Raw genomic sequence first — 20,306 nt, forward strand, 5'->3', positions numbered from 1 at the left:
GTAACTTTGGGAATCAGTGAAAGTCACAGATTCCCAAAAGTACTCTTGGAGTACATTTTTAAAACCATAAAAGTTAGAAATTGACTGCTAACATTGCTGTAATCCCACGTGTGTTAAATCCTAACTTTCATCCCGGGCAAATTTGAGATTGGGTCATTCCTTGCTCATGAATCTTAATGACAATCTCAGAAATGAGACAGTTGTACGACAAAACAGAATGGACAGGTGGTTGTGCAATGAGCCACAGCACTGTTGAGTGAAACACAAAGAAAATATACAAGTAAAACAACGGTAACATTACTATTGTACAAATTATTGGGGGTAAAACAGCTCATTAAGGATAAAGACCAATCAGAAACATATGAGAGCAGAGTTACCGAAAATTTGTAAAGATATGTAGCAGAAACCTTAGGAAGGAAGATGCAAGGAGTTAAATCTTTAGAGGTAGAAGAGTGAAAATATTTCGATAGATTTTTAGTATAAACAAAGGATATGAGCAGATTATAGTTAAGCATACTTTTATATCAAGGGGACATGAAATGATGAAGTCAGGAGTACTGTCAAGTTGTTTTCACATAATGTGTCGCAAAAACCATGGAAAAGAGTTTGAGAAGGACTGGTTACAATACTATTGTAAACAAATTTCTTTTTATGAAATATTCTGAAGAGAACATTGAAATATCAACTATTAAGCAGGAGGTGGATTGAGGTAATCCACTAGGAAAAAATATTGCGATCCAACATGAAACAAATCATTTCCCCTAAAAGTGGTCTTGTTAAAAGGTGTATAGAAAACAGTGTTACAGAGAGCGATGGCCCCAGCAGAATTAAAGTTGAAAAACACATATTCTTTACACAAAGACATTTATGAAGGTCATTTCCTTCTAATAAAATGAATTTAAGCTAGTTATCTAGGGTTTATATCAATTAGGTTTTTACACTGTCATAACAAAAAAGATAGTGACATATTTTTGTGGTACCCAACATACACTGAAATGGCAATGAGTTCCTGTTGCAACACAAAAAGATGGACAGAATGTTGAACATTGTCAAACATTCACCCCCAGTCAGAGATCTTAGTTAAATTCACAGTTTTTTTGCTCACCATGCAACTCCAGTTTGGACCCAGCCATATGCAAATCAGGCTTTACCCTGCTCCCCAAAGAAACAGTCTGCCCAGGCTGCCAGGTCAGGTTCCCTTAACAGGACACAAGCATCCAGGGACCTGTTTCGGGGTATCACCCCTCACCAGCCAGGCTAGCTTGAATTCAGTGGCACAGTGAGCACAGGACCCATGTCTGGGCATACCCTTCTCAACTAGGGTGACTATATCAACACAAAAAGATGATGGAGGGAATGTTCAACATGGTCAAACATCACAGTCACAGATCTGGGCTAAATCCATCGTTTTTGGCTCACTATGCCCCCCAACCCCAGTTTGGACCCAGCCATATGCAAATCAGCCTTGATCCTGCTCCCCATGGGAACAGTTAGCCCAAACTGCCAGGTCAGGTCCTCCGAGCACAGGAAACAAGCATCCGGGGACCGGTTTCAGGTTATCACCCCATCATCAGCCAAGCTAGCTTGAATCCAGTGGCAGGGTGAGCACGGAAGCCCGCGTCAGGGTAGACCCTTCCCACTTAGGGAGACTATAGCAACACAAAAAGATGATAAACGAAATTTTGAAGATTGTCAAACATTCACTCCTAATGAGTTCCTGTTGCAAACAGATTCCCAAACTAGCAAGTCAATGTCTACTTCAGCAGAATTCCTTCAAATTTACCTTGTCGTTTCTACGGTATCCTTTTCTAAAATTCAAAATCAGTCTCTTAAGTATCAACTCCCCAATCTGAGGAAATTTTGAGTTGATAATCGCCACCACTGCTGCATAGACGTGAGTGAAAATTGGAGAAGCACTCTGTGCTTGTAGCACCGATCTTGCAAGCTGACCTCTAAAGGAAAGAAAGGTCATACATCTTATGGTTTGCTTGTAGCAACCACAATACATAACACAGGATACATGAGAGAAATAATATAGAATACAATATACTTACAAAATTGAAACCAGAGGCTTTTAAGACAGTTTAAATCTAAACACGATACAAACACAAATTTCATGCTTAACAAATAACCTGTACAACTGGTAAAAAACTTCTGCAAGAGAAACTTGCATTTCCTCTCCTTAAATAAAAGAAACGCAATGGTAGAATTACGGTGAGCAATAGAGACATAATTATTATTATTTTTTTTTAAATCCAGCAGCAAGCTGATAACAGCACGCAACGTAACTTAGGAAGAAATGAACACCATTGTGTAAGCATGTAATTCATTGAAAATTGACCATACAGAATTACAGTTGGCCATTGCACCTCTCATACTAGAGAGAGAGATTTTGAAGGAAGGTGCTGGGTTTAAGATTGGCATTTTAAACTGCAAACATCTCAAAGGCTTCGAAGGTTCATCCCTTCCTGCACATACAGCCATATACACCATTATGTGCGATGGCCACACTTTTTAATGGTGTTTTATAGGGGCCAAAGTATAAACAACAGGTACTATGATGACTGCAAGCCAAAGGATTACATGAATTTGGCTATAAGTATCAATATAACTAGGCATCTAAAACAAACTGAACCAGCTTTTTTTTCTGATTATGAAACGCAGTACAAAATTAGCTATATAAAGGAGTACAGGCAATATAGTTTAGCGATCAACATTCATATTGGACCACTCCATCTTAAAATATTTTATCCCAGATGGTAGACAAAACTGACAAAAATATACAAATGTAGCGGAGTTCTAACATACAACAAATTAGCCCCAAAACATCATAGAAGCGTTTCCATGCTGCAATACATACCTTATTTCAGTACCACAAACACAACTAGAGGTGTACTGTAGGAAAGTGCCCATTTTTGGCATGATTACCCCCACTTTCTGCCTGGTATTTGATGCAATTTTGACAGAGGTGCACTGGGTTCCTGCTATCCAGGTCCCAAGTGCCAGATATCTTTCCCTAAAACTGTACAATTGTTCCCCCAATTGGCAATACCTTTAGAACCGTTTGTAAGTCCCTAGTAAATGGTACCCCTGATATTTAGGACAAGGAGGCTAAAAGGGTCCCCAAGACATGCAGCGTATATTGTGCCACTCTAAGGGACCCCATAGCACCAACATACAAACTGTACTTGCAGTCTGTGTTCATGGTGCAGAGAAAAGTGACAACACAACATGGCACACCCCCTGTGTGCCATGCCCGCAGACACTGCATGCAGTATAGGTAAGCAATGTCTTCAGAAGTCCTTCAGCCCTAAGGCAGGGTGCACTATACTATACTACATGTGTGGACATATCTGTTGAGCAGATATGCACCTGTATTGTCCAAGACGAATCTTAGATATTACAAGGGAACAGGGAAGCCATTTTTAAGTACATGTGCTGGCCACTGGTATTAACGAGTTCCCCCACTACATGATGACTTCACTGAATATAGAGATGTTTGGTATCAAACATCTCGAATATAATAAGTCAACATTGATTCCAATTATGGATTTATTAATGCATGCACACAGAAGGCACCTTAGAGGTGCCCCCTGAAAACCTACCAACTACCTGTGTCTTGGCTTACTTGTGCAGACCAGCCAGCCATCACAGACAGGTTTTTGACCCCTTGCAGGCGAGGTCAAAAACAGAAGGTCAGGGCAGAAGGTGTTGTCACCACCTCCAAGCAGAATAGCTAAATAATCAGCATATCAAGCCAGGAGGAATCGAAGATAACACTCATCCACCAAGGTTTCCCTTCGTGGCATGCTTCATCATTGGCTCCTTCCCATTCTGCTGCGACCTAAGAGTTACGCAGGAGCAATTTTTGGTGGTGATTTTAAAGGACGAAAAAAAGATGTAAAGAAAGTAGGAGTGGGGGGGTTCTTTTGTGCAGGATTAAGAATACCTGACTAGTAGGAAAAAGAATTGTATTTGTACCTTTAGCCGGCATGGTTAAAAAATGGGGAGAAAGTGAAACTCCTTGGAATTATTGTCAATTCTGATTGTTTCAAGCCCTACACCAGGGCTTTTCATCAGGAAGGTAAAATATACATACAGCATCTCTTATGAGCATTGAAAACTATATCACAAGGTTCACGAAGGTGATGTTCTACAATGATCACAATATACAAGTATAATATCTGCAACATGGCCAGGAGCTGTGGCACACTAACTTTCACTTCATATTATTTCAGACCTTCCAGATATAACACCAAAACGGTGCACACAGTTGCTTCACAATTAGATTGTTGACAGGAGTGGAATGAGGGAGTAGTAATCCTTGGTCCTGATGAAATGCCTTGGGGTAGGGCTTGAAAGAAGTTGATATCAAACTCAGGAACATAATTGTATTGAGTTTCAGTTTCTCCCCACTTTTTAACTATACTGGCTACGAATAAAAACCTCATTGGCTACTACCTCGCACTCCCTGTAACATCCCTAAATTGAGTATTTAGGTTGCACCCCGGACACTAGGAACTTAGATTCAAAGGATCAAGAAGAAAGGACAAAGAAGAGCAGCGTGAAAAGCGAGAACTGAAGACTGCAATGGACCTTTGGCGCCAAAGCCTGCCTGCACCCAGTTTCGACTATCGTGACCAGCGACTCGTCCTGGAGATGACCAGCTTCCAAGAACCCCAGGAGACTGCCAGACCTTCACAAATTACCAAGCAATCTCCCTCGGAGTAGAGGAGCTACTACCCTACAGTCCGCAGGCATAGAAAGTTGCTGCTCCCCGACCAGCTCGATGCAGCAGCCCCTCAGGAAGAGGACCATGTGCTCCTGAAGATCAGATCAGTCCCCCCCACGATGCGAGAGTTCATCAGGATCAACTGAAGCTGCACAGAACCAATAACTGGGTTATCAGACTCCTTGCAACAAACAAATACCTTGAGAGTCCAATCTGGACTTCTATGACACAGAGACCAATAGAATTCAGCACTGCAGAGATCCACCTCCTGAGTGGCCCAGCTGTCCTGATTTGGCACTCTCAACCAGATAGACAGACAACCGTAAGGCTCAAGGATCACGGAGCCCATCTGACCTTTCCAATCTGCACCTGAGCACCCAAGCTTGGCTACGGACGAATCTGCTGTACCCCCTTGTATCCCGAGCCCCCTGTTGGGAGCTCCCAGACTTGTCCGCAAGTCCCCTCTGCAGCCTGTTTCTAGGTGGCCCTCCTTCTTTCCAACGGTGTAGCTCGCAAATCTACCAACACAATCTGAACCTCTGCAACCGGACACCCCAGGGGAAGGTAACGAATAACTGCTGTAGTAGTTTGGACCCTGCCCCCCTACGTCCCGAAGGAGACCCCCAGAAACGGATCAAACAACTGTATGCCACATATGCCTTTTTCTCCCAAATGGAAGCATTGCTGCGTAAAGACGCATGATATTAAACGATTTTACTTACCTGTAAAAATTCATACTTGATAACGAAGGTCTTGGTAACAAAACGTGCATAAAAATATGTCTTATTTTTCTAAATTGGCCTCGGATTTATTCTCAAGGGTGGGTCTCATTTATTGCCTTTGTGAGTACAATAAATGCTTAGCACTACCCTCTGATACGCCTAATTGCTGTACCACACTACCACAAAATAGCATTTAGAATATTGTAGGAAGCTGGCTCTGTAGATGGTTTTACCATTAGGCGGTTATACTGTGCACAGAGTTCTGGGGTTCCCAAAAAAGTGTTCAGGACTAAATGTAAAACTCTAAGTGCTCTATTAGTGGTAGTGTGGGTGAGCATTCTTAGGCCTAAAAAGGAGGAGAGTAAGAGATTCATTGTACAACAATGATCAATAATGAACGTATGACTCAAGAAGGAAATCCAGACCAATTTTAGAAAATTATACTTTGTTTGTATTTTATTTTAAGACCAAGATCTTCGCAATAAGGTAAGTATGTTTTTAAATAAAAAATTACTCCTCACTTAGATAGACACTTAGAAACTTTTCAGAACAGTTTAATGTTATCCTATGGGGAAAACAATATCATGGTTAGTAAAGCCCTTACAATTCCATTCTTCGAGGACCAAATGTCAGCAAGGGGCAAGGGTCAGGTGAGTATCAACACTGCATCACCAACGGCACAGAGGCGGCTGGGTGCAGCGGTCAAAATTGGAGTTTGACCCAATGCTTTTCAATGGAGACTGGGGGTGCCTGGAGCCACACAGCTAGCAGGTAGGTAAATCGGTTGCAGGGGCCAAGCTTTGTGGGTTAGCACAAACACAGGGGAGGCCTCACAAAGCAGCCCCAAACATACACCACCAGGCCAATTTCGACGTAGAGCACCCAATGCTTTCCAATAGGGATTCTTCTTTTGGCAATTAGGCTGCAGACGTGGCACAGGCAGTTGCAGGAGGAAGACCAATGACAGCAGAGGTAACTAGAGCTGTAGGTGGTTGTAGGGGCACTGCTGGTCCAGCTCACTAAGGCCCAGGGGCTTCGGGTGCAGGGGTGTCTTTTGTCATCGGAGTCTTCTAACCAAAGTCAGTCACGGTCAGGGGGAGCCCCTGGATTCCCACTGCAGGCGTCATCGTGGAGATCAGGAGAGGTCAACCACATTGGACACTAGGTCAGGACCACTGGAGAGATTTCACTGCACAGGTGAGCCACTCCGACTCGGGCTGTGGGCGTCAGTTGCAGAATGGGATGGGATTGGGGTTCCAGCTGGATCCAGAACCCTTGGAGTCTGTTTCTTCTGGACAGGTCCAGTATCAATGGAAGATTGGAGTCTTTTTCGAAGGCAGAAGTTATTCCAGGGTTCTCAGAGGTTGCAGGCTGCAAGACAGGTCACAGGTTTGCAGAAGCTGGAGAAAGGCCGGTAAGGTTGGGGCCAAGGCAGTCATCGTCTTCAATCTTCTCTGCAGAGTCGTCTTCTTGCTTCTTAGTTAGTCACAGGTCTAGTTTCTAGGTCTTGGGGAGCTACCAGCTCGCCGCCATCCTCGAAACCAAACAAATGCCTCGACTCCTAACAGTCCGGCTTCCGAGCAAAACACAGCACTGAGACCGCACTCATCGCAGCAACAGACGACATTCGAACTCTACTGGACAATGGAGACACAGTCGCCATCATCCTCCTTGACCTCTCCGCAGCCTTCGACACAGTCTGTCATAACACCCTGTTACATCGCCTCAGAAACATCGGAATCCAAGGAAAAGCACTGGAATGGATCACCTCGTTCCTTACCGGAAGAACTCAGAGAGTCCGCCTTCCACCATTCAAGTCAGAAGCCACTGAAGTAATTTGCGGCGTGCCACAAGGATCTTCACTAAGCCCCACCCTCTTCAACGTATACATGAGCCCCCTCGCGACCATCGCACGCCAACACAACCTCAACATCATCTCCTACGCTGATGACACTCAACTGATCCTCTCACTCACCAATGACCCGGACACCGCCAAAACCAACCTACATGAAGGAATGAAAGAAGTAGCCGAATGGATGAAGGACAGCCGTCTGAAACTGAACTCAGACAAAACAGAAGTCCTTATCTTAGGTACCTCCCCCTCCGCCTGGGATGACTCTTGGTGGCCAGAGGCCCTTGGAAAAGCACCCATCCCGACGGACCACGCACGGAACCTGGGCGTCATCCTGGACTCCTCACTCTCAATGAACAGACAAGTCAACGCCGTTTCATCATCTTGCTTCAACATTCTTCGCATGCTCAAAAAAACATTTCGCTGGATCCCCACCGAAACTAGAAAAACGGTCACCCACGCACTGATCACGAGCCGCCTGGACTACGGAAACACCCTATACGCCGGTACCACCGCAAAACTTCAGAAAAAACTCCAACGCATCCAGAACGCATCAGCCAGACTCATACTAGACATCCCGCATAAAGACCATATTTCTAGTCACCTGAAAAACCTCCACTGGCTTCCCGTTAATAAGAGGATTACATTCCGCCTCCTAGCCCACGCTCACAAAGCACTTTACGAACTTGGACCCGAATGCCTCAACACACGACTTTCCTTCTACACCCCCTCCCGCCAGCTACGATCCTCCAACCAAGCCCTTGCTGCGGTACCTCGCATCAACAAAACCACCATGGGAGGAAGATCCTTCTCCTACCTGGCAGCTAAAACCTGGAACTCACTTCCCACTCACCTTCGCCTCACTCAGAACCACCTAGCATTCAGAAAGCAACTTAAAACTTGGATATTCGACAAATAATTCCCCACCCTTCTTTAAGCGCCTTGAGACCCTCTGGGTATGTAGCGCGCTATATAAATTATTTGACTTGACTTGACCAAAATACTAAATTTAGGAGGCGTTTTAAGAGAGCAGGAGGAAGGGTCAATGGCAACCTTACCTGGGGTGATTACACCCTCTATTATGCCACTCTCCTGTGGGAGGGTGCATAGGCCTAGCCCTGATTGGAGGGGTCTCCCCGTCTTAAAGATGACGGGGACTGAAAGATGTGCTTTACCCCGCCACCCACACCTTAGGGGTGGAGTTGGCAGAGGTGGGCACACTTCCTATTCTCCTGAGTTTTCCTGCCCAAAATGGGAAATGTAAACCAGGAGCTGAATCTGCTGTTAGTAGCAGAAGCTGGGGGTCACATCACAAAGGCGACCGGCATTTGAAGCTTTCCTCTTCGAGCATTGGCCCATTCTGTGGTGTGACACCTGAGCCCAGGATTTGCATTGTTTCGGGCTCCAGAGAGCAGGGCATCTACCCAGGGGTCCAGAAACATGTCTGGTGGTGGATGGCTGCCTACAGCCAGTCAGAGACCACACCAGGGTTGGTAGGTTTTCAGGGGGGCACGTCTGGGGTGCCCTTTGGGTACATGGTACAATAAATTCCAAACTGGCATCAGTATAGATTTATTGAAAGTAGTTTGGTACCAATCACCCCTGTGTTCAATGAAGCCATCATGGTGCTCTGGAACTCAAGTTATCGAGTTTCCAGCCCATGTACTCCCTATGGTTTCCCTGGCACTTACAATATTAAGGAATGGACCCCAATATTGTAGGGGCATATCTGCTCATGCAGATATGCCCTCAACTGTGGTATAATGTACCCTGCCTTAGGGCTGTGAGGCCGTCTAAAAGAGTGAATTAGCAATGCCTTTAGGACCAGCTTATGCGTTCAAGAAGTGCTGGCTGCCATGGCACCCAGGCAGGGTGCCATGTCGACTTTGTCATTTTCTCCCTCACAGGGGCTTGCAAGCTACAAGGGAAATGGCATGGTCCCAGTAAGGGGGGTCCAAAGGACTCTCCTCAGCTCCCAGGCCCTAGGGTAACATCTACAATTGACTTACAGGGGGTAGAAGTACCAATTGGGAGTTCGTTTTTAGGGAAGAAGCACTGGAACAGGGGGCCTTGTTGGCAGGGACCCTGCGCACTACAATTGAAACCAGGCAACACATGGGGGCAAACCATGCATAAAGAGGCACTTTCTCGCAGATATCATTTTGGCTCAGTAAGCCAATTGGGGTTTGCCTGGACCCTTTACACAGTGTACCTAGTTTTGGTCCACTATATAGAGAGCCAGCTTCCTACATATACTGGATCTGCAAATACACAGAACCTTGGGTTGCCACGACATACCAAATACTAACAAAGTGTGCAGTTCTGGTTTTGGTTCAATTAAAGATATACATGAAAAGGTACAGTAATTAGCTATTGATGGGCAATAGATAAATTAGAAAGAAAATATTTTCATTTAAAAAATGCAAGTAAGTTTTTCAAAATGTAAATGCGTTCGGAACAAACAAAATCAATTTAACTTAATTACAACTGCAAATTTTCATGATATTAACTAGCACAGGCATAGCCAATAGGTCTTGCCTTTGGGACCTTTTATGTGTCTTGCTAGAGCTATGTTCAGGTAATCCAGGTTAGTGATTTCGTTCCAGTTTATATTTCAAATTTTACTGAATCGTACACTCATTAGAGTTTTAAGTTTTCCCAGGATGTTCTGTTTTTGAGTATTTTTATTTTTTGTTCAGATTATTACTCTTGTATAGAGCATGCTTTGAAATGAGTCGCCTCCAGGTGTTTGTAACAGCAGCAACTAAAAGGTCTAGAGTTGAGGCTGAAGGCAATGAGAGTTTTTCGCTGTGGCTGTCAGTGGGCCAAAAAGGTGATCAGAATACATGGTCATGCAATCCATGACCTATCTGCAGAATACACAGACCGCCATTGGTAAAGCCAATAGCTTTGGCTTGTTTTAGGTGTATGCAAGTTATGTAGTTATATTTAGACACAATAACAGAAACCTCGGAGACAGCACACTATGCGAATCACAAAAATGTAGTTTACCTGGTTAAACCACACCTATGACTACGTAGGCCACGCCCATTTGAGAGTCCCCCCTTACCTTTTTCATCCCACTTAAAGCTATGTCATAAGTAGTAAACAGTAAATGATAAAAGTTTGAGAAACAGGTACAGAACCAGCAAGCAGTGTGTACTAAAGAGAACAGTCATACTAAATAAACAAAATATTATGTAGAACCGCTGCCCTCACACAAAAAGTTGATCTAAAGGTTAAAGCGCAAATGGAATAAAGACAGCATCAGTAAACATACTTCTTGTGCGCAAAAATAAGTTTAATTGCAGAGGAAATCTGATATTTTACGGAAATGAGTGTAATCGTTTTTGTATTACGTTTGTAGAAACAGTGTGTTTTAAAAACAAATTTAACAACGACCAGCCACGCGACAGTACTAAGAGAAATGTACTATATGCCCACCCACGGAAGGCTGCATGGTAGCTTCCTTGTACAGTGCAAAATCCAGTGTTCACTCTTGAGAAACCGCTGTACTGGAAATTACACTTCTGGGTTTTCAGCTATCACAATTTAAGAGGCATTTTTCAGACATCAGTGGTGATGAGTCAGCTTATGTACAATGTGAAATTATTTCATTATGCAACATTTCATCCATGTGAGATGCATTCTGCTGCAAAACGCATTTAAATGGAGAGGAGATCATTTTTGCCATCGCTGGTGGAGGGGGGCAGCAAGTTGTGTTGCAGAATTACATGCATGTCGGGTTCAGCTAAAAGATCTTATTCACACATTTTGTTGGTTCATGATCTTGCACGAACGAAGTGACCATAAGAGACAGGTGAGAAGCCCACACACGTGCTGTGTTACCTGTTGGTGTAGCCTGATTTTCACTCTTTATTACACCTGCACTGCTACAGGGGGGCAGATACAGGCAGCCCTTTTAGAGGAACAGAAAGGAGAGCACCTACGCGACCACACATCTCTCCGATGCAGGACAGGGAAGAGTTGAACTTCATGCTCAGCTGTAAGGCTTGTTTACAATATGGAGGATGTTACTCATATTTCAACGTCAGTCACCAGGAAACAAGCATTTTTACAACCAAGAGCATGTGATCTGCGCAGAAGCATCATGATCATAGAAGAAGGACAACGGTCGGAAGTTCAAGTTTTTGGTTAACAGAAATTGACATCTTTAACTTGCAGATGTGACATTTGGTGCTATTTAACCAGTTTCACGTGACATCTTGGAAAAACGTAGTTTTGAAATTATCAGCAGACACCCACAATAGTTTAGTCTTTTAATTTCTAACCCCTAGCATTTTTGCTCATAGTGTTAAATTTAACATGGGAAACCAAGTTATAAGAATTATTTTTATGTGTTCTACCACACGCACTGCACTGCAAATGCTTAAATAAGAGCAGTGGTAACATAGCAACAAATGTGCGTGCTACTCGTTTATTAGACAACGCGGTCGTCCCTTATACACGTACATGATGTCAACTCTTAAAAAATGTACGCTGTATGGTGAGAGGACACGCATTTTTACATCAGGAAAACAGAAAGGAGGCAGGAGTAAAGACAACATGGATTACGGGACGGGGGTAGGAGCAAAGTAAACACGGACAGATAGCAGCAGAGCTTGAAACACTAACAAGAAAGTTACAAAATATGCGGAGGCAAAAGAAAAAGTAGTGCGCATACCAAAACATATGGCCCATATCGAAAGGATCCATGTAGCAGGGGTAGTCACCACGGCAAGAATAAAACAGCCACGAGGCGGGAAAATGTGCTCTATTCACAAATAAAAACTATGGAATTTGTAAAGGCGGACCAAGCAACCAATGAAAAGCTGTGGGCGTATTCAAACTCCACAGAAGGATTACAGAATGCCTTGAAGAGCAGCAAATGCGAGCTGCCTCTTGGCAAGACCTAAAAAACGGTAGAAATTAAATTGATTATTAATGGCTAAAATAAACATTTTGGGTATGGCTACTCTATACTGACCTCATCATGCCTTATATTCCAAAGAACACCCCAGATAGATTCTATGGTAAATAAGACTGTCTTCAGAAAGTGTTTTCATGAGGAAGATGCAAGACAACATTTGTTTCTGTGAAATGGCTTATAGCATCAACCACCGTCGGGGCATTTATGGTCCCAGATATAAGGTCAAAGCCTTTACTCTATTATAAGCTAAAACAAGATGTGTGGAAAATTCAGGACTGCATCCATGTTTTGAAATGATGAACCCTGCCTTTGTAACTCAATTTTCACTAGCTATGAGCTATTTCACCTCTACACATACTATACTATTAGAATACAGAATTAATTTTAACGTATGATGCCACAGCAATGTCTTTGTTGGAAACTGGAATTTTGTTGCAGTTGTTGCAGTTGACCCCCCACTTTTTGCTCCCAATAGAACTACTAGGTCCTGTTTTTTGAATCTGACAGAGCACTGAAGTCTGAAGTCCAGAGCCAATGCTCTTTTCCTAAAACATGGTAAAATGGTCCAAGTGTGGTACAATTGGCACACACTTTAGCACCCATACAAGTCCCTAGTATATGGTTCCCCTGGTACCTAGGGCTGAGTAGTAAAGAGGGACCATAAGGGCTGCAGTATGTGTTATGCCACCATAAGGGACCCCCATCCAAACTGCATGCAGACTGTGTGACATGGTGCAGACCATGTGTGAAAACACAACATGGCACACTCACTGTGTGCCATTTAAAAAAAAAATAATAATTAATGTTCCAAACATCATCTGGCAAATAATACAGCAAAATTAAGACTCAGTGCATAACTTCTTTGCCACATCTTTGTTCAATTGTCTCAGGACCGCTGTCAGTACAATCAAGCGGTTTTATATGCTATGGGTTGATAGGTTATCACCCTCCCGCTACTTTCACAATAACATTTTGCAATCGGATAGAAGTCCAGGTCCTGCTATTAATCTCGAAGCATTAATGCCATGTCAACTGAATAATATAATAAAGAATAAGCCAACCCGCTTCTAACTCCCTCCCCTAACCACTGGGGTGTCCTAACTACTCACCGCTCATAAAACTGAGAACAACAAATCCTTCTGCCATACGTATCACAATAACAGGGGGACAATACATCCCAACCACCAATCATTCCAATTCAACAGCTGCACCACAAGGTTATGCCCCGGATTACCCTACTGCTCTGTTGAATCAGGGTGAACCCGCCTGGGCCTCCAGGGCCGAGCTTACGTCAGAGTCTCCCTTGGGCACCTGTAATGCGACCACTGTGGTCTCCCATGCCCTTGTTGCCTCCAGCGCCTTATCATTATTAGCCCGTAGAGCCTGTTGCAGTCGAACTGTACTTTCACTCCTTGCCCATTTGAGCAATTTTGTTTTCCACCTTCCAAAACTGAGCCTCGCCTGGACTTCCAATGCGCAGTGATCTCTTAGCCAGCAATAAACCTAGGTCTAAAAATGTATTCGTTACTTTAGTTTTGGGAGTGTGCGGAAACCAGTGTAATAAACAGGTGCTCATGTCAGGTTTTATGTGTCGCTCCGTAACACCGCAGAGCAGGTCGACCACCTCCTCCCAAAATGTTCCTAGCTGCGAGCAACCCCACATCATGTGGTGAAACTCTGCTCCCTCTAGATTGCAACGTGGTTACTGGGCAGTATCTATTTTAAAATACAGATTAATTTTAGCAGGAGTAAATTATGCCCTGAATAAGATAAAGAAGTGAACCAATTGAAATCTGGCATTCCTAGTACTTTTCCAGGCTCTCCGAACGAGTTGAGCCCATGTCTTCTCAGGGATCTCATTACCTAGGTCCACCTCCCACTTCCTCTGCAGCTCCCTCAAGGGCTCCAGTCCCTCGGTCACATGCGCCTGTTGAGGCATGTAATGGCCTTGAAGGTCCCCGCTGCCATCACTACATACTGGCATGCCATGGACGTCTGTGGTTCCGACAGCCCTTCCCTCCTGAGATGTTGTACTGCTGAAACTAGAGCTGAATGTAATAAGTAATACCCCGAGGGAGGCCATATCTATCCTGCAGGGCCTGATAAGGTAATAGAGCTCTGTCTTCATATAAATCTCCGAATACCTGCACACCCATTGCTTCCCACTCAGCCAACGCAGTTCAGTCCCCCCCATGCGGGAGAGCAGTACACATACCTAACGGTATTTACGGTGCATAAGGACGGGCAATTCCAGCTCTGTGCTGGTTACGATTCCAGTACAGCCTCATCGTCCGCTCTTCATTAGTGAGCATCCCAAGGCGCAGCTGTTGCTGAAGTATTATAAAGGACAAAACATGGCATGGAACCACTGACCATCAGGACCATCTGGGCCCCATAACTCCTGAGCCACCGCCTGAGTGAGCCATGGCTTCTGAGCTGCCAAATAATATAGCTCAAAGTCCGGCACAGCTAGTCCCCAGTCAGCTCTCGGGCGCATTATTGTAGTCAACGCTACCAGCTGTCTACCGTTCCCCCACAAAAATCCCCAGGCCATGGAGCGAAGCTGTCTGAAGATTGCTCCCGGCACCCAAATCAGTAGCGTCCTAAAATAATACAACAATCGGGGGAGCGCTACCATCTTCAGCAGTGCCACCCAACCTGCCACAGAGAGTGGGAAAGTACTCCAGAATGTTAGGTTACCCCGAAGGCCTCGCGTATCCCTGCCCACATTGCCCTCCAACAAATCATCAGGTTTATGATATATATTGGTCCCAAGATAGGGCAAGCATCTGGGCTCCCAGAGAATGCCTGCAACCTGGGTGGGGCCTGCCTCTGATGGAATCACTGGGAACAGTCAGGTCTTCACCCAGTTCATCCCCAGCCCAAGATTCCGCCAAACGCACGGAGCAAGTTTGTCGCTCCTTCCAGAGCCTCCTCCGTATTGGCCAGGAAAATAAGTATATCGTCGGCATATAATGATATGTACTGTGTCTCCCAGCGTAGACCTAATCCGGGGTAGTGCCGTCCCAGTCTGGCATGTGCAGCCAAAGGTTCAATGGCCAATGCAAACAATAATGGAGAAAGCAGACATCCCGGTCGCGTTCCATGCCCTACTGAGCAGGAGGAGGAAACTACTATCCCTGTCCGTACCCGTGCTGTCATGTAGTGTAGTTCCTAGTTTCCCACTAGGCCCTGCGCATTGGAATAACATAAACAGTAGTATCGACGTGGAACTGCGGATATTCCAGGCCTCCACTGACTATGCTAAACTTAATTGGGTGTGTTACCAACTAGCTCAGAGGTCACTGGAAACTTTCTTCTCTGCATGGGAAGTGATCAGCTTCCTTGGCACAGACAAGAAGGGATTCAGCTTTCCAACAACCGTGCAACATGACAACTTTGCTCCTCAGATCAAGAGTCAATCTCTAGGGTCGTGTGAAACAATAGACATGTATTTCACTCAGTCAGTCTAGTGCAGTTTACTTTCACGAGATGTAGAGAATAGAGAGACGGGCGTTTTGTCAATAAAGGGTTAACATTTATTGAACAGTCTTTCTTCTCGTACAAGAGAAATGTATTGCCACAATTGCAAGACTTGTTATGATAAAAAGTACGTACAGTAAGATAAGTATTGCGAAATAGAACTGTAAAAGCATTGATATGGTTTCTTAGCCATACAATGGTTTAAAAGTAATAAAACATATATACAGTCATATATACATTAGGCTAACATACTCAACTGGTGCTTCTAACTAAGCATACCCCAGTGTGCCTGACCTAAGCCTAACACGTGGAAGGGGAGTTAGTAAGTAGCTTTAAGTTAAGTTGGTTTTGCCAAGGTTTGTTTCAAGAATTCTTGTCTAAGGGTTTAGTCAACACCATACCTCTGAATAGAATGATGGAGGATTGGTATCTCCTTCAGGGGTCCCTCTCGATATCCCAGTCACCCGCGAGGGTAGACCGGAAACGCCGGAGCTGGATTTCTCTGCAGGAGAAAGGCAGCGGGTCTCTTCAGCGCGTCGAGGAAGGAGGGGGGACAGCGTCCGCGGGCAGCTGGAATCTGCTGGATGTCTTCGCAGAGGGACGGCTGTTCAGCTCCTAAGCGTACTGCACCATAGTTCGCGCTTTAGCAGCGATAATGGTATCAGCAGCTTCAACACCACAGGGACAGCAGGCTGCAGCGACAGAGTGCTAGATTTACCAACACGGGGTCTTGCAGGCAGCTGGCATCAGCAACAGTAGCTCGCATTGCTTAAGGCAACGTTGGTAACATTTATACCTGACAGGTGCCGGGTTTGACGCAAGTTTGCTGGACATAAGACGTCAATTAAAGATGTCACTAGGAAGTGATAGTTATCAGTTGCTCATTAGAGTTCCATTACTAATCAAAACAAAGCAAGCGGGGATTTCCAGGTTTGCTGAGTTTTTATCTTGTTGAAGAACTCGGAGTGTTAATCTAGGAATATCAGATAGTGACTTCTGCTCTGTCATTGCACTAATTGGTCGCAAAGGAAGTGGCAGAGAACTATGCTGGAATGTGGCTCTGTTCGTGTGAGGCCAGAGATGACTTTTCTGAAAATCGCACTTGAACGGTTATGCCAATATAGGGAATAAATGGATTTATAGCCGAATAGGGGCATAAGGTCACAGTATCGATCAGGAACCTAGATAAACACGCAACACCCACTCCACGTTTTCATGTCCATCAAATTACTAAAACTAAAGCAATTAGATGTATGTGTAACATTGCCCACCCCAAAATACATAAATGCATTCGAAATAGGCGTACTTGAAATACATGAAATTTAGGTACTGTACGTTTTTTGAAGCATAGAAATCATTCAAAAATTATTGCATATGAAATCAATGAACGATTATGCATAAGAATTACACATGAAGTATCTCTGACAGAAGAAAGGCGAGATAAATCATCACATAAAAATGCATTGTAATAACATGTGCTAGAGGCTGGTGTAATGTTGTTATGTCTCTAGATGTGTTTAGAAATAGAAGTGTGAAGCTTCTGTTCTCTAAGAATAGTTTTTACGTTAAGCAAAGAATTGTTCGTGCCAAAAAAGGGTGAATATTAGAAAAATTGTCCAATTCAAAGAATTATTGCTTGAACGGGGAAAAATAGATTTCCAAAGCTCTTGGCAGTTTTTGTTGATCAAAACTGAAGGCCGAATTCAGAGTTCATGGGAACGCTGTGTGTCGGAAAAGCTTGTAAAAGTTATTGTTTCTGTTCGGGTGAGAACATCGTATCAGACAGGCTCTCAAAGAATTGGTCTACAAATTCAGGTGATAGTTCAACCAAATTAGATAGCGCTGTAACTTGGCAGGTGTGAGAATGATTGCTGTCATCATAGTCGGGACCAGCAATGCTCACAGAACGTTGTACCTGGATGATGTTGCTTTTGTCACTCGCTCCACTGTTACCACTTGGCTGTAGTACAGGAGTCTCCACGAATGCCGTCATCAGGATTGGTAGCCGCTGGGGACAACACAATGCGTGAGCCGTTATTGGACTGAGCAAAGTATCGACGTCCATTGGTACTGCTGATGGAAGTGAAAGACAGATGTCCAACACGCATTCATCGCCGCAAAGCATACACCGTAGCACAGGTAAAATGCAATTTTGCCATATCGGTCTGAATGAAAGGAACCAGGTCATGTTTAGATCTCTCAGCCTGGCCAATCCAAGGACGTTAGTTATCCTGTCCCGGTAGCGCATTGCTAGGATTGTCTCTTCCATTCCCATGGGAGCTATGTCTGAGCCGAGGCTTGCCATAACGTAGCAGAAGGGTCAAAAATAGAATCCCTGCGACGAGTCCCAAAAATAATGGTATGCCGCCAAAAACAGAGTGTACAAAATTAGGAAAGATTCCCAAAATTGCCTGGAAGGGTGTTAGCAGTCCCGTAAAGACTGTCTTAAATATGCCTGGGATGCTTGTTGCACTAGACATGTTAAGGAGTTGGCTGAACATTTCTACGAAATGCACGGGGCAATTTGTTGATAAAAGGTCATGAACTTCAGTAGCTGTCCTTGCAACTAGAAGATCATACGTCTCTTTAGATGACGTTATAGGCACTGTTGTCTGTAAAAGTACAGATTCCATTTTGCTTAATGTATCAATTCGTATAGAATAGAGATTCAGACGAGGCCAGATGGCAGTCACTGTGTCTGCAGGCCCACTCGGAAACAATGCTTGCATACAGCATTTGACCATGGATGTTACTTCTACTAGATAACTTTTCCCTGGCACGAGGCCACAACATCTGTGATCCGTTCTAAGAATGTAACTCCCGTTCGAAAGTTGCATAAAGAAGGGCTCTATCTGAGTTGCAGGTGTGACTAGCTGGTGGCATGAAAGGTTGTTTGAATTTCCATCACATGCTCCGTGTAAATTAATACCCTGACACAAAAGTATACCGCTTAGTGAATGTTTACAGTTGTCACCACTAAGAAATACATTTTTGTCACTGTCACTATAGCAAGAATGAGTGTATGGTAATTTCCATTCAGATTTGTTCTGTTGAAATGTAAAATTTGTGACACGTCTAACTCAATATCTGTGGTTGTATTCTCAGGTATTGGCTTTGGTATAGACGGTGTTTTAAGGTCTTTGATCTTAGCTAGGCCAAGACAAGATGTTTGGTGTATTGTGTCATTTAAAAACAACATTTGTTCTGGTATCATGCAGGTTCTAAATAGTGCTTCAATGCCCTGTACCTGCCAATCTTTTGTACCCCAAATTGTTTTCGTTTCAATATTATTTTTCCAATAATCAAAACCAAATGTCATCATTTTGTCATAAAATGCTTCTGAATATATCAATTTAGAATTTGTCAGCATTGTTTTCATTCCTGTTTTATCTAACAGTTTGTAATCAAATGTTTCTGCATCACTGGTGTTAAACCCTGAGAAGTATTTGAATTTCTCAAAGAATGCTTTAGAACTGCTTTTAGGTGGTGTAGAACAATGTTCCCATTGATTATACATAAAAACATTTCTAGGCTGTGCAGATTTATGCAAGTAATGATCCCCATAGTGGGTGTAACAGAATAACTGCTCATAACTAGATGAACCTTGTAAATAATCATGATCTGTGAATCTAGCTGCAAATCAAAAAGGAGAGAGAGGACTAGGTAAGCCAGTCCGGGTCCCCTGGTTATATGTAGAGATATCAATATAGGACTAGCTATGTTGTGTTAGAGGAGACTCAGAAGGTATATCTGTAGGCAAACCCTTAGGTTTGGACATGAAGCCCTCACACACCAACCTAGTTGGTGTCATGCTTCATCATCGGGCCCACCACAGTGACACCGAATGTGTCCCGGGTGTGCTGCGACTCCAGATTACTGAGGAGCAGGTATTCTTACTGAGTGTGCAGTGCTGGTGAGAATGGAGGTGAAAGGTTTAAAAGCTATCCAGGAGGTCCCAGTTCCCGAGGGTAAAGGTAAATTTTAATACCTGGGCCCCTGTTAGCAAGATAAAAAGGCTGTGGACGTTGTGGAGTATATTAGGGGCTCCTACGTCCTTGTGGTCTACATGTTTCAGCCAGGCCTTTTGATTAAAACTGGCTTTCCTCAGGACCAAATGAGTATGTGTGAGTGAAAATAAACTATATTAAGTGAAAGTGTATGGTAAAAAAGTGTTGCACTCGCTAAGGTGCCGTACGTGTAAGAGGGGGATTCCCTCTGCTTTACTGTACATAAAACACAAAACAGTACAGACATACAAAGAGAGTCATTGAGAATGGTATTAACCAAAACACAACAATTGCCGGCTTCTGGTGTGCGTGAGCGACCTAGAGCGGCAAAGAACTTAGCCATGAGTGTGCCATGGCTATAGTGAACTATGGCGGTAAATTATTAAACGCAGTGGCAGTGGTGGTCTACACAGCGAAACAGGCATAGCGTGAGGTACAGGTAAGTGTAGTGCATAATTCCTCACACTTGCTACTTGCTGTTAAAGCCTCATGGGTCACTTGGCAGGGAGGGAAAGGAGACCCTAAACATTTGTAGAGGATTACAGTTAAGATATCACCTGTGGAGAGAAATTGTTGCTTA

The 20,306-nt window shown here is 43.9% G+C and overlaps 1 protein-coding gene across 8 annotated transcripts in view; it reads right to left on the minus strand.

Annotated features, from left to right (window-relative positions):
- Window positions 1-20,306, minus strand: part of CWC22 (CWC22 spliceosome associated protein) — a 466,526-nt gene that overhangs the window by 168,742 nt on the left and 277,478 nt on the right. For all 8 annotated transcript variants that reach the window (XM_086956220.1, XM_086956217.1, XM_086956216.1 and 5 more), the window contains one exon: window positions 1,784-1,952. In XM_086956220.1, coding sequence (XP_086812346.1) covers window positions 1,784-1,952 — 169 coding nt within the window. The remainder of the gene's footprint in view (window positions 1-1,783; window positions 1,953-20,306) is intronic.

This window comes from Lissotriton vulgaris, chromosome 2_1, assembly GCF_964263255.1.
Source record: "Lissotriton vulgaris chromosome 2_1, aLisVul1.2, whole genome shotgun sequence".
Taxonomy (NCBI): Eukaryota; Metazoa; Chordata; class Amphibia; order Caudata; family Salamandridae; genus Lissotriton; species Lissotriton vulgaris.